We start from the raw sequence: 15,378 nt of genomic DNA on the forward strand, positions 1-15,378 counted from the left end.
AGGTTGTTCCGTCGAACTCGGCTAGGCTGGCCGATGGCGTTTGTATCGAGTGCCGGTGACGTAGACTGTTGGCAGGGGTTGTTGCGATGTCTGTTACGTAGGGGAGAGTGTGGATGCTGATTTACAGCGACCAGTCACGACATCAACCCTTCCCAGTTCCAGTCGTTTGTACGCGGAGACCGGCGTTCGTCGAGCAGTCAGAGCAGGATAATGCGGTGGCGTGTGCGTCTTCCTTCGGTGTCGTAAATAAAGCGTTATCAGTGACAATTTTTTCTTCCATTTTCGTACGGTTACACGGTAAATCAACCGGCCACCGTCGCCCACCTGGAGATGTTCCGGGCTTTAAACTCGACCACTGGATTTACAAGTCTATGAGCAGGGCACCCGGTTGCCCCAACCGCTTGATCAAGCCGTCTCCTAGGGATCTCCTGCTATCTTATCGTTAATTGATGGTGTAGTTTTCAGTATAGGATACGTTGCTTAGTTTATGGATGCATAATTGATTCAGCGAAGGGATAGGCCAGTCGTGTCCCACGTGGGCCTGGCTCTAATTAATTCATGGCTATTGAGCCAACCTATTTAGAAGGTGGAACGTTAATTACATATCGGTGACCTACTCTGAATAAAATTGGTCACATTGGTAACGAACACTTGTACTCGAACAGCTTGAAAACTTTTCAAGTTTTGCTTTCTATCCGACCAGTAATTGGGTTGAACCGCGTCTTTGCCATGCCAGGATTCAACAAACCGTGTCTCCGACTGAAAGTTCAGCCCACCGTTGAATTTCCATCCGAATCGAATCGCCTTCAACGAACGAGATACAGTCGGATTGAGGAGACTTCTCCGGCAGAGAAAAGCCATCCCCCAGTTTCTTAGGGAAGGGTCGAGAGTTCAAGGCCCGGTGAAAATTCAAAGAAGATGAGATAGGTGGCGAGGGCGCTGTTTTTGTTGCATCTTTTACCGAGCCGAGTAGCTAAGGAACGATAACTTTGCTGGGCGGGCGGTGTGCGTCCGGAGCGTGGAAATGCACGGTTTATTGCCGCGCTGTTCCTCCTTTTTCTTTCGCGTGCTCAGACCTATTTAAATATTTACCGAAACACGGAAGCGCACGCTCGTCGCTTCTATTTGTCTGTTCGTTTGCCCGATGACCTTCCGCGCCTTTCCGTACGAGTTTGCCCTCGAAACGCGAACGTCGCTCTTATTTGACCGATCGTAAACTGGGGATGGTTAAAATAGGTCCTCCGCAGGAAGGTCCTCACCTAAAATAGGTCCTCCCAGTGCTGGGGGCGGGCATGCAAATTCGTACGTTTGCTCGCGAGGCGTGAAGCGAGCGTGGAAAAGTCAACCGTGGTGATCGATGCTGTTGGAAAACTTCAGACACTACTTTTTTTTTTATTTCACTTTTTCCAGAACACGCCCCATGCGAAATTGCTGGAATTCTATAGCGTTCTAAAAGCGTAGGCGTTTAGTGGAGGGGAGAGAGTTTCGTCTCCCCGGACGCCTTGAGTTCGGGCCGGGGGCGCTAGGTGGCGGCGAGAGGAACCGTGCTCTCGCAAGCGCTCGTCCGGCATGCGGCTCGAATATATCCCCGTATTGGGGACCTACCCGGGCCGAGACGACTCTGTGTCCCTTCATGGTGCGGTCAAGGGATTCATTGTCACCAGTTCCTTTCTGTCCCATAGCGAGAGGATCACCCTGTATACAACTTTCGAATCGCGGTACGATAGGTGTCTGGGGCAGGGGGATCGTCTGTTGTCATCCCCACTGACGAGTCTGACAGACGATCCCGAGACGAAACCACCTTTTGTTTGTTTCTCTCTCTACTAAACACAGCATAATCATTCTTGTCGTAAATGAACGGTTCTCGAGATATTGATTTTTTTCGAAAAAGGAACTGGATCCAATAGATCATCAGTTAAGGTGTGTTCAGTTGTTCTAACGACTTGCGAATTCACGTCGACCTGTACACGCGTAATACGGTACGTGTACGGGAAACGGAACGAAACGAGATGTCTCGGGTAGCGGAAGAGGTCTCCGTCACGCGACGGGGATCCAGTTTCCATGGATATTGGTTATCGATCCCGGCAGCCTGCTCCTTTATCGCGTGTTCCCCGAGAGAAAGCTGGCTGCTCCTCTGTTCCGTCAGCCTCGTCTATGAAGTCATAAAGTTCCGAGGGGTAAAAAAAAAGGGAAACGAATTTTATGCACCGGCGCTATAACACGTTTGTCTCGCGCGAATTTGTTCGTCTAGCCGGATAGTTTGTTCGAATTTCCAGTGGAAAAAAAATTTCATCGTAAACGTAGACGTATTTGTTTTCAAACGATAAACAGCGATAAACTTTGAACACAGCTAATTTCGTTATCGTTTCAACTGTTTGTTTCCAATATTCTTATCTATTTATTAAATGTCAAGTTCAATTCAATACGTCTTGTCGAATACTCTTTAAGTTTTCCTTCGATTGCACAAATATGAAAAATATAACAAAAGGGATAGAGGCTAGGAAGTTTCTTCTCGAATTTGTCAAGCCCTCTCGAACCCCTTCGGCGAGATAGTTAATTTAACTTGCTTCGAGGATTTCGCGGAGCGTAATTAAATTTCGAAGCAACGTAAGCGAGCAATTACTGCGTCGTCGGCGTGTTTTCGACGCGGATCGAGCTTTGGCCCATCCTGCAATTATCTCCCCGCGAGCGAGACTCCGCCAGGAATCTATTTAGGGTGCTTCTCATCGAATCAGTTGCATCCCGCACTTAGTCACAGTACCGTGGCTAAACCTTCTTAAATGGTACAGTAAAATCTCTCTAGTTGTCCGTACACTGGGAAGCGAAAGTGGACAATAAGGGAAGGCAGGGTGGACAACAAGCCGTAAAAGATAAGGATAGCAGTCGAGATTATTTTTCAGATTTTTCTGCGCGCAAATTGTTTTAACATATTGGTAACAATTTTCTGATTAAAATGAAACCAAACATGACATAATTTGAACTATGTGGATGAAAAAAAAAAATTCGCACTGGGGATGTTTTTTCGTACATAAAATAAATAAATGTGACCCAAATTATTTCATGTTTGGTCTCATTTTATGGAAAAAATTTAATCAACATATTAAACAAATTTATGGGTAGAAAAAAGTAAATATAAATTAGGTGTCGGGTGAGATATACATAGGCGTAGGACGAAACCGGTGGACACTATGGGCAGGGGAACAAAGGGCCAACAAGAGAGATTTCACTGTCGACCTAAATTCGATGAAGAAAATAAGATCTCATTGCCAATTGATTTTATCCTAATGTTGATATTTATGAAAAGCATCAGTGGCTGTTAGTATCCAAACGAACGGCGGAACAGCCGGTTGTCAACGACGCGTTATATACGGTGTCCGCTTTAACGACCGAAATAACGTTGGAAGCTGGATCGTATACGTCTCCGGCGTGTAAATTAACGTCCCGCGGCCGGACAGCGTGAATGACTGACCAGCTGCTCGACTTTCCACCGGTCTTGTAACGTACGAGTTGTAACTTGTAACAGGTGGTCCCCTTGCCAACACGGATACCAGGCTGAAAAATTGTTAATTTATAAAATTTAGTGAAAGATTGCCAGGGGATATAACGACGACAGGAGATAGATTAATTTGGAGGAGAGTATGGAAGGGTAACTCGACTACCCCTAATGATAGGAGGATAACCCAACTAGAGACATAATTCATCTAAAATATGACTGTCGACACCTGAAACCTGGGTCTTTCTATCATCACACCCACTTTCAGGACCCTCCTATGGTTGTCTCAGAACACATTGTTTATTAGTGTAAAATTATGTTGTTTGTTATTGAAAGAAGAAATTTCATGTGGTAAACGTCAGCTTATGCCCGCAATTGATGTACCGATGAGGGTAGGTTAGGTGGAGGGGAGTAGTGGTTGAAGGGCAGCTGATATAGTGGAGGGATGCAAGTGTTACGCAAGCACTGCACTGTCAGCGGGATCATCACCTGGCTAGTCATTCATTCATAGAGCCAGACATGCATTCGCACAGCGAACCGACCAGCTGTCGGCTATCCCCGTTTATTTTCGTCGGGGAACACTATTTCCGTTCGGCTAGCACCTAATCGAGCCTACGGGCTGCGAATACTCTTACAGGGAATTGGGTCGAGCTTCCTCCGTCTCTTCTTCAGTCAGACGGCTCTTATTTGTTTATAAAATTCTCCCCTAATATCAGTCCTGGTGATAACCTTAATTATGGCTACCATGATAATTAACCCTTTTGCTCTTTCGCTTTTCAGCTTTAAAATTTTACTCGCTGGTTGCTGATTGTCAGATGGGAATCTAACAATCTGTTGACCCCAAAAACTTCCTTTTGTTCATTGAAAGAATGCTGTTTTCCTTTTTCAGAAAAAAATCGATTCTGATAAAATTCGAATGTGAACATAACGTTTTTGGGGTTACTGATTACGGAATTGGAATCAGATTTTCAAAATTCAATATGGCGGAACAAAAACCCTTTATACAAGTAAAATTAAAAAAATTGTTTGCCCAAAAAAATTCGTGCATCAAAGGATTAAGGACTAAGGACCTAAACTTATTAGTTCCATGAAGTTCCTCTCCCTACAGGCTCAATCCGACCCGTTGCCATAACTGTACCTCAGCTGTTCACTGCTTGTTGCCTAGAAAATGAAAATTTCGTGCTCGTATTTGAAAGTAAAGTTCGTCAAGCTGCATCACAAGGGGTTAATCGTGGTCGAGTCGCAACGTGCGTCATCACGGCGTGTGGAGCTGGTGCCAGCTAGAGCGGGAGAAGACGCGGTATTACGCGCGTACTGAACGCAGTCTGTCTGCTCTGCCCGTTGCGTGTTGGTGGTTGGCCAGATTCGTAGGTAGGTTGTCTGGCCGATGGCCTTTCGACCCGGGAGCTAGCAGTTTTCCTTCGTACGCGCGCCGAGTGCTCGCGTTTATCCTCGGGGACACGCTTCGCAGACCCCGTGCTGTTGTTGCCGGACCTTCTCCACGCTTGACCCTGCCCTGACGACAGCGCTGCCGGAAGTGATGTCGCGTGGAAAGTAACCGGTACGGGCACGGTAATTCTTAACCATTATCTTGTCGTTACGGAGTTGGAGACTTCCTGGTAGTGTCCGAGGAGCTGGTCAGTTTAACCCTTTGAGGGGCACATTTTTCATCCGAGCAAATTATTGAAATCAGAGGTTGCCTAAAGGTTTTTGGGGTCGCTGATTACGATTCTGACGTCAGAATTGCAAAATTCAAACATTTTTTTCGAGAAAAAATATATGTTATAGTACTATGTGTAGAATATATGCACTAAAATTTTCAGAGCTTTAGGACTTTTCGTTCATTGAACCGAATTTTTTGGGATTTAATTGTTTACAAGTAATTATAAGTAAACAGATTTATACAGCCTTCCAAATTAAAATGATATAACTTGGAACCCCAAGAGTCTAAAAAGTACTAACATGTTGAAAAAATCTGTAAATTAATTCTGAATTAAAGAAAAAAAGGTGGTGTAAATACGTACCACTGTCCCTCAAAGGGTTAACACTACCACTCAGATTGGGATCATCCTTGCGTGTGAGGTAAATTTACTCTGCCAGTTTGTTGTCTTTCTCAGAATAGATGTACTTAAATTATAAATAGAATTCTGATTCGTTCCAAAGAATCACTCTACCCATATGCTCCCCCATGGACCTTAATCCAGGACCCCCTGTGTACCTAACAGTGTAGGTCCTATCAATCTTTTGGAAAAATAATTTCTACGACTGCGTTTCTGTACGATTTACCTGCCCTATGGTCTGTCGTTCGTAAACGAGACAAAACGCACAGTTTTAACTGCAATGGCCGGCCAGGGAGCCCATTTGTCGAGGGGCAAGAACGGTGCAGGCTGGCGGTGCTGAAAAACTGCAGTAATCTCGCCAAAAAATATATATTCCTGTTTGGCCGGTGCATTATTCCCCGGCCAATCTTTCTCTCTTTCTAACTCTGATATCGTATTCTCTTTTTCATCGCGCACCTCTTTTTTTTTTTTTTATTTCGTCGCAATGCAGCGGCTGATAAAAACGTGGCGCATTCTGGAAGGTCGTATCACAGTATCGAATTTTTATCACCGACAGATTTCGTCGTGTCGTTGTCCCCTTGTCTGTCTTGGATTCTCGTTTTATCGAGGCTTCGATCCATTCCCGACCTTCTGGTCGCTCGTTCGTTCCACTTTCGCTCTTCTTCACGCCTCCGACGATCTATCAGAGTCTTTGGGTCAGCTTCGAATAAAAGAAGGTAATTGGTTATCGGACGAGTGATTCCTTTAAAAATCCCGCCCCGGTCAGTTTCCTCGTGTTCAAACGAAGGGCAGACAGAGAAACGCGAAGATCGTTTAAGGGGGAAGGGACTGGCCGCAATCACTGTGTAACGAAGATAACTAGGACTTCCTGCATACTTACGAGGCGCATGCTACCGTTATCGCGTCTCTTATTCCATCTACCGGGTGTCAAGAACCTAAGAAAATATTACCTCCCAAAGTTGATCCTCTTTTAAGCTCACTTTCCATCTTATCATCGGAGATAGATAGACATCGTTCCTCCAAACCTTGTTCCCAATTCACGAGCGAATTATACGGGAAGCCTCGAAGTGGATCCTCCGGTGTCCTCTATTCCCGCATTGCAAAATCCCGTAGCCACGTAGCTCGTAAAGCACCGCTTTGCCAGGATGTCTGTTCCCAAACTACGAAGTGTTTGGTTCACGGTCCTCCGGCCGGCATTCGGCAAACTCCGTCGAGTAAGTTTGATGGCTCCTTCTCCGGCACGCTATCGGGGATTATCCGAACGTTTCTGGCTGGCTTGGTGTCTTCGACCAGCCATTAGTGCCCTACGTGGAGCATTGCGTGTTCGGTCTGTTCGCGAAGTTAACTTTATACCGAAGTTCCATAGATGCAGACCGAAGGGATGCTGAACAATAGATGAGGCTGCGTCGTTACGCTTTGCATCGATACCGTTGAAATCGACGATTTGGAAATTTTGGGTATACTATGCAGGGAGTTATGAAATTTTTAATTGAAACTAAGGAGCATATGGACCTCAGGCCCTAGCTAGACTCATCAGTGGAGGAACATACTCCTGGATACATTTTGAGTAATTAACATTCATCTAAGTTAATCAGCGATCTTCTAGAAGGCAAGTAACCCCAATGGCAGATTAAAAAAGGCAGCTATCAAATTAGAGGGTCGCCTAACTCAACAATTGGCCCTAAAGACTTGGCAAACCCTTTTATCCAATCAGACCTTTTTATCCAATTCAAGTGTCTGATTAGGAATTAAGAGTAGGGTCCAAGGACCTATAGACTCGATAAGAAGAGGATACACTGGTAGATCCCTTCATTTGCAAAAGAAACGAGGAATCTAATAAAAAAGGCAGCCTCATAACGGTCCAGCCATGGCGTCTGCTATCTTTCCATAGGAAAAGTGGCGGATTTGATATTCAGCCGTGCAGGGTAAAGTCCTCGTAAACTCGTAATTAGAATCGGCTGGCTAATTTGATTCGTCGAGAGGGACGGAGACACGAGTCTCCGCTTCTAAAAGCACTGTGGCTCTGGGACGAATGGAGGAGACGGAGGAGGATGAGGCAATAGGCCGATGCACGAAATTCAGAATGAATTTATTAGACGTAGCGGAGGGCTGTTGGTGACGGTCTCTTTGAGACGTCTGTCGACGGGTCTCGGTAGATGTATACCGGGTGTCCGTCCAACACTCATTTGAAGAGGGCTAGAATTTTTCAGATTAAAACACTTGTCCATATCATTTATTCGGATTTTTTGGTAGGCCTTGGTTAATCCCGGATACCAACAAGATGGGTGTTAATTAACAGTACTTAATGAGGGGAGTCCATTGACCCAAACTTCGATGAGCTATTGAATAACATTCCGTATTAAAATATAATAATTAAAAAGCAATTTGCAATATATTAACAAGTGAAAGTTATAGAAAAAGTTAGGTTAGGTTAGGTAAAAGTCCTATTTTCTCAAGTCTGAGAGGGTTGACCCTATTGGCAATATTGTTGCTCATGATTAGTAGATGCTATATACACCCATCCTCAGCAATCCTAGGATTAACCACTCCTGGCTGGTATGGCAGAATGTTGGCAGTTATTTCGACGCCGCCCGTTATATAGGCCGAGCATCGAAGGGGTCGCGACTGATTTGCCTTTCAGTCGCGCCACCATGGCAGAGGTAGCCGATCCGTTTGAAGTTGGACCAGTGTTTGCGATGGAACATTTTTCCCTGACGCCTACATCTACATCCAGGCCGGATTCTGGCTTTCAACAGGGTCCTTCTCGACGAGGCTAATATCCGGTATCCAAACGCGAAAAATCCCTCCTTCCTGTCCTCTGACTCACTTTTCCTCTTTGTCGAAACGCTAAAATCCATCCACCTCTGTGCTCTTTTAACTAGACTCGTTCTAATGGTATTCCATCGTTGAAACGAACCTCTGTTTTCACGAACGTAATTCAATTTAACACGGAGAAACATTTTTCTTATACCTTGGCGGGATTAAAATAGCCTCGTATCCGATTGAAAACGATGGGCTGACCTTGCGAAAGGTTTATTCTGATCCCGGGTTTGAATAAACCATAGCGATCAGTCGATGTTATGGTTTAATAATTGAACGGGGTTATAGTTGGATATGCATCAAGGTTTCGGGTACTTGTCATCGAAACTTTGCTTCCAGCTTATTTCCGCGGTTTAACCCAACGCTCATTTATATTTAATCAATCCCGGCCACAGCTTAGGCTCCTATAGGTAAAAGCGAATATTATCTCACGATGGCGTTCACAGATTAATCCGAGGAGTCACGTGTCTCTTATTCTATAAAATAGTGGCGAGTTTACCGAGGGTATACCATAATAGTCGGTGACAGTTCCATCGTGGCACGCTGAAAGCAATATCGACGGGAATTAAGTAATAACGTCGTGAAGCTGCAGATTCCTAGCATAAACATCCGGCATCCAATTACGCGGCGATGCAATTTCCTCTCCAACCGGGGCCACCTTGCATCTTCTTCTACCTACTATTTTCCTTCGAGATTAGATATTGCCACACGCGACTGATTTGTTTGTTTAAAAAATGATATGTAGATACTTCATTCAGACTACCTGATAGGCTTAACTCTTCAAAATTCATTAGCAGCCTACTTTACCCTCATCAAAGAGCTGTATCAACAAGCGGAATATAATTCCCTATAAAATAACTTTAATAAACATTGCAAAGGGAAATTCTTAGAATGGACATTTAAATGAATTGTATCACTTTGTCTCTCTCTACAAGTAGTTTCTTGTTATACCTACTCTCTGCCCTCACCCCATACAGTAGACATACTATTTCATACTTAACAAACAGTCTCGACGCCACGATCCTCCACTTTTCATCTTTCTTCATCCCCAACCAACTAAGCAGACATCTCATTTCGCACCCAATAGACAATCGCCATCCACCCTCGGTCCACTATCGGTTCTAACAGCCGAAGATCAACCCGGGCCACCCTTTCGAAACCCATCATCGCCATTCATCCCCTCGTCCATTACACGTTATAGATTCCCAAAGACAGCCGAACCGACTGGACACCCATTCCTACCTCGTGCGAGTCAAAACACCCTCGGGCCATTGGTACCACCACTAGCCGTTCACCCCGTGAAACGCAACGTTTCCACGTGTGGGTCGCGTGCATAAGATAGAATGGAAGGGGTTGAAGGTGGGTTGGATGGACGGAGCGTGGATTATATCGGCACATGCGCGATCCGGTTGCCGTCGTGAAAAGCGGATGCTATGCCCAACAGTCGGCTCAGTACGGCGTGGTTCTTGCTCGCGTTCGCTTCCCTAGCCGGACGTCCTCCTCGTCCTTTCGGTGTTTTCCTTTCGTTCCTCGAGACGCGTGCGAGGCAAACTGTCCTCTTCCGCTGTCGTTGGCCTCGCGCTGCTTCTGACTAGCCGCTTCCGGTGCTGTATTACCCAGGACACGGACCGTTCACTCGCAGCACGACGAGTGCACGTCGGTTTAATGAGGCTGCTTTGTTTGAACCGCGGCTTCGAGACTGGTAAGCTTCCTTTGGGACCTGGTTCTGATATCGAGGCTGGATGTTTGCTTACTCTTAAACTCCAGTTCGTTGGACTCGGGCTTCAGAATTGATAAGATTCATTGGGGACATTTTTCTGGACTTGGATGATCGGAGTTGTTGAGATTTTTAATGCATTTACTAATATTGATACTAATTAATACTAATTTTTACTAACTAAGATTAATTTTTTAAATTGATAAAAATCTTTTTTTTTTTCTTCACGACACCAGTTTTTTTGCCTTTTTGCGCAACGGTGTCTTGGACAAACACGTAAAAAGTGTCCGTTCAGTATATTAATTGAAATATATCAAAGCGATGAATCAAGCTGACCCCCGCAATCCTCTTCCTCGGCACACAGACAGAGGGTTGGGATTTTAAAATTCAAATGCGTGTGGTCGTTGTTTATGGAATCGTCACGGAGCGGACTGAGGACGCGGGAATCGATATTCCAGCCGTTATTAACATACGAGTAATTGGTATTGTTCGATAAAACCGCGGCACGCGATAAATCGAATGGCAATACGGATATTTTCCACAGATAAATCGGCCAGCGTACGAGCTGATTGCCGGCCGTTACGTTCGTTCGGTTTGCACGTGATTTTCTTCGGTCTCGATAAGCCGATTTGTTCGACGTTTATTACCATACGATAATTGCCAGATAGCTCGGCCTTTTGTGCCCTTCCGAATTTCCCACCTAAAGAATTTCGCTTCGTTCTCTCGGAAATTCAGAAGTTTTTGAATTCCGGACTAATTGCCCGCGCGATTTCAATGTACTGGAAGTGTAACAGAGAGGAAGGTGGAAATTTTGAAAGAGGATCGCGAACAAGGGGAACGAGCCAAGAAAAAGGGGCAAAGAAACAAGGGAAAAAGAAGAATTTCACTCGAATCTAGTGGCGGCCCAGCCTCCTTTAGAAGCGTTCCACGCCTACTTGAAAGCCGGCTTTAACGGCGTCCGACTGTTTCAAAAACTCTTGCTCGACGCTCCGTTTTCCACGGTTCCGTTGTTTCGCGCGCTACTTTGCCCCGCGTGTTCCGTTGTTCCCTTGTTCGAGGCAAAAAATTTCCTCACTTTTTATCGTTTCCACAGTCTTCAAACCGCGCCTCGTGTTTCCGCTGCTTTTATACCGCTTTGTTCGCCAACTTTCCCGGCCGCTTGAAAACGCAAAGTAACTTTTCGTGTTGCGTAATTTATTACCATCGTTTGATGCTAGCATCGAGGAATTAAGACGTCCGGAGAAAGTATGGTGGTCACGTGACTCGCGCCGCGCATGCGCGCTTGTCTTTTGATTCAGTCGCGCGGTTTTTGGTCCGACTAGCTTTAATTTAAGAAAAAAATAATAATAATAAATGTTCAATTTGCTGCGCTTGAAACCTGCAGCGCCATCTTAGAAAGTTATAAGTTAGCCTAACCTAATCTAAGTTCACAATACTAACCTAACCTAAGCCCGCAATACTACCTTAACCTAAGGTCACAGTACTAACCTAACCTAAGCCCACAATACTAACCTAACTTAAGTTCACAATACTAACCTAACCTAAGCCCACAATACTACCCTAACCTAAGTTCACAATACTAACCTAACCTGAGCCCACAATACTACCCTAACCTAAGTTCACAATACTAACCTAACCTTCTTTTATTTTTTCAGATTTGGCTAACCACGAGAGCAGCAGCCTTCTCTAAGAGTCATCTTTTAGACACGCTACACGTGAAGTCTGTAAAAAATATTAAAAAACTAAAAAGAAGAGTGGCGAATCGAATTAAGGCGCGAAGGAAGTGCACGCCGGTGCTCGACGTTTTCCTGGATGGCTTCACGGTGGTCGTTTTGCCACGCTGCAAGAGGCAATGTCCCCGTGCTCACCCGTTTTGCAGCAGCCTCATCCAACGAATCGCGATAAAGCACCCTCGACGCGTCTGCTCGTCGGACAAAAGGTCTACACGGGCACAGCTTGAATCGCCAAAGCCCCTATTTTTCTCTTCTTTTTCTCTCTCTCTCCCTCCTCGTCTGATCCTTCGACCAAGGAAGAAAATCGTAATCGAAGGTCAACGCCACTGCTGATCGATCGCTGAAGAGGTCGAGGGACGCTCAACCGGAGGATTCTTCGAGACAAGGTAAGCGACTTTCATGATTTTCGTTTTTAGATTTTCTTGCAAGATTTTCTTTACCTCCGAGCTACGATGTATCGAATTTGTACGGTAGCGTTGCTGCTTCTAGCGTCACTGTTTTCAGTATTATTATTTTGGGTAGCAAAGAAACCTTAGGAGCCGTCCGCGTCCGCTCGGTCGACTTCCCACGCGGGGTCACGTCGACGGGTACGATCGATTATCATCGCGTGCGAACCGACCTTACACCGAGACGAAGGTTTCTGGGAAACCGTGTCTCTGGTTCACCGGGTCGTATTTATTGTTCTCGCCGGAATTAGATTGCGGCAAATTGCCGTTTCTTCGATCTTCTCCACCTTCCTGCCTTGCTAAAGCTCTTTTCACGGAGAATTTCAACTCCATCCTTCTCTCACTTCGTTCGAGGCACCAATGCGTAAAATTTTAACTAATTAGAATCATCATTACACGAATTCGCTCTTTTTCGTAGCCACTTTGTTAAAAGATAGACTGGAAATTGGGGACGAAAACAGGTATCCGTTTGTGGGCCCGTGTTAATATGACGGAACACAGAGACAAACGTTCCAATGGCTTGGAAAACCCTTTAATAACAGTGTTCCTTTGATCCGTTTCGACTGAGAATGTAAAAATTGATCAAACTGGCTACTATGAGGACTCGGGATTCACTGTGCAGTAGGGCATGCTGTATTTCTGTTACGATTAACCATAAGGGAAAGCCCATAGTTATACTCTAGTTTACTATTTGGGTACTTGGGTATTTGAGTACCGAATATTTGAGTGATTGAATGCTCACTGTTTGGGTACTTGGATACTGAATACTTGAGTATTTGAGTTCTGAGTTCTTGGATACTTAGGTACTGAATACTTGAGTATTTAGGTACTTGGGTACTAGACTACTTGGATACTTGCCGGGGTGGCACTAGAAATCATAGTTTGAGACATCCCCCTGCTCATGCCTTCTAGTATGCCTCAGATGAAATGAGAGCCCAACTTCACCCAGCCCCAAACAAAGAACAGGGCAAACCACAATGACGAACAGCAGTGTCCCATTTCAGTCAAACATCCTAGACACCCTCATTTATCTAGAAAAAAAATCATGAAGCAAATAGACATAGTTGAAACAAAACAACAAATATCCATGGATCAAGTAGAAGAGCTGCGATCCTGGCACTCGAGTCTGAAAATGCTCGTTGATGGTCGCGTACGAGGCTGAAATTTCGCAGTTTCACCTCGTGTCGCTGCAACGAGCCAACGATTTATTGAACATTCTCGCATCCCTGTATATTATTGCTTCGAATATCGAATGCCTCGACCAAAATTGAACGAGTCCTAGCACGAGAGAAGGACGGAGCGAAAGGCAGCCCAGAGTCCACGGATCCGAGGTAAAAGTAAATAGCTTCGGGGATGAATTACGAGGGCATACAGCAACGCGGGTTGATTAAACGTCCGCGAAAATTATGACTGACTGTTTCGACGCGAAATTGGCCAGTTCGTTGGGATCGATACGCGTCACGACGATCCGGATACGTGACCGGGTCTCGCGATACCCCTTTCGATCCGAACGATTGCCTCCACTTTGTTCCCGCAGTTTGAAATAGAACAGCGAGGTAAAGGCATGATTTTTTCTTTTCCTCGCCTTCAGTTATAAGATCCAGGCCCGGATACTGATCTAATGTAAACTCGGCCTAACACTGAGTCCTAATAAAAATCTTTATTTGTCCAGGTGGTATCCACGCCAGATTGTCCCATGAAGTCGACGGACGACGGAGCCAAAGCCGAGGAGCGATCGTCGGCCGTGATCATCGAGGCGAGCTCGAGCAACCTTAGCATCGTTCCGAGCTCCAGGTGAATCGAGACCGAATTGAACACGTTGAGATACGAAACGCATCATCCGACCATGTACAAGATCTTAAGACGCGGCTCCAGCCGCGTGTTGGTCGTCTGCGCGGTCCTCCTTAGTCTATTACTCTGCCTGTACTATGTCAGTCAGGCACAGGGTCCGTCCACGGGCCCTTCAGCTGCGATCCTGAACGAAGAGCTGAGGTACGACCGGGGTCTTACCTCCATTACACCTGACTACATAGAGTCCCCGGACGCTAAGGTGTCCCTGGACACCTGCCCCATCATCGTGCCTAGGAACGTGGACATCGACACGCAGATGGAGTTCGAGAAGTTCGATTTCCAAGTAAGTCTGAAAAATTTTTACTTTAGACCTACTATCCTGACTATTTGCCCAGTGTAAATTCAGCCTAAGGGATTGGGGACGGCGACAGTGGCAGCACAGCTCGCCCTCAGCTGATACCTTTGAACAGACTTAAGCTATCACTTTAGATACGGCTTTGTTCAAACTGCGAACGATTCTGAATGGACTGAGAGACAAGCATAAGTCTGGTCGTTTTAAAAAGTACCAGCGTCATTAGTCGAGTGAACTTTACTTTCTTCGTTCTCCGGGGAGTCTGCGGACTTGGCTGATTTAATGGACGACTCTCGCGTAATAAGGAATTTTTTTCCCCCCCTGCCGCGCCATTGAATCGAAAATAATTTAGCAGTTTGTCCTCCTCCTCTTCCCATAAGCTGAACCCAAGCTTCTAAACTGCAAAGCCAAAAGTTTCGAAGTCTCCTCGAATTCGAGGACCAACTTCCCTGTAGCTCGGATTCAAAGGAGAATAGGTTGTTCCGCGAGCTCGCGCAATAAATTAATATCGTTGGAAATTTATTTGGGAAAGTGAAAATGTCCCGAAAGTTAGTGGACCTAGAGTGAATCTAGTTTTACGAGATAGCGTAAATTTTATATTCTGAAAATCATTCGATGATCAAAGGACTCTGTATCTCTCGAATGGCATGTATATTGTTTAAATCGTTTCAATTTTCAGTCAAAGTCGATTTGTACTTGGAAAACAGGTTTAAATATTCCACGTTAAATGGGCATGAATATTATAGGAGTCATCAGGGAATCGGACTATGGGGGATTTATATACATCAAGAAAATATTTCAATTTTTCCTGATGAACGCATAAGTATTTCAGGAATTATTAAAGAGTTAAAACGCGCTCGATATATTTCCAAATTACGTTTATTAACCGTGAAGCATGAAACATCATTGATGTAATCTCCGGTCTCATCGGTTCCGTCCGGACGGCGGACCATGGAGAGAGCCCCA

General features: G+C 45.2%; 1 protein-coding gene across 4 annotated transcripts in view; it reads left to right on the forward strand.

The window, feature by feature from the left end:
• LOC117608784 (alpha-mannosidase 2) overlaps window positions 1–15,378 on the forward strand; it is a 74,317-nt gene that overhangs the window by 21,550 nt on the left and 37,389 nt on the right. The window contains exons 1-3 of one of the 4 annotated variants that reach the window (XM_076689854.1): window positions 4,818–5,065; window positions 11,746–12,209; window positions 13,942–14,403. In XM_076689854.1, coding sequence (XP_076545969.1) covers window positions 14,116–14,403 — 288 coding nt within the window. In that variant the 5' untranslated portion in view covers window positions 4,818–5,065; window positions 11,746–12,209; window positions 13,942–14,115. Of the gene's footprint in view, window positions 1–4,817; window positions 5,066–9,744; window positions 10,076–11,745; window positions 12,210–13,941; window positions 14,404–15,378 lie in introns of those variants that run through there. The other 3 variants (XM_076689853.1, XM_076689852.1, XM_076689851.1) reach the window with 3 other exon arrangements.

This window comes from Osmia lignaria, chromosome 8 (assembly GCF_051020975.1).
Source record: "Osmia lignaria lignaria isolate PbOS001 chromosome 8, iyOsmLign1, whole genome shotgun sequence".
NCBI classification, from domain to species: domain Eukaryota; kingdom Metazoa; phylum Arthropoda; class Insecta; order Hymenoptera; family Megachilidae; genus Osmia; species Osmia lignaria.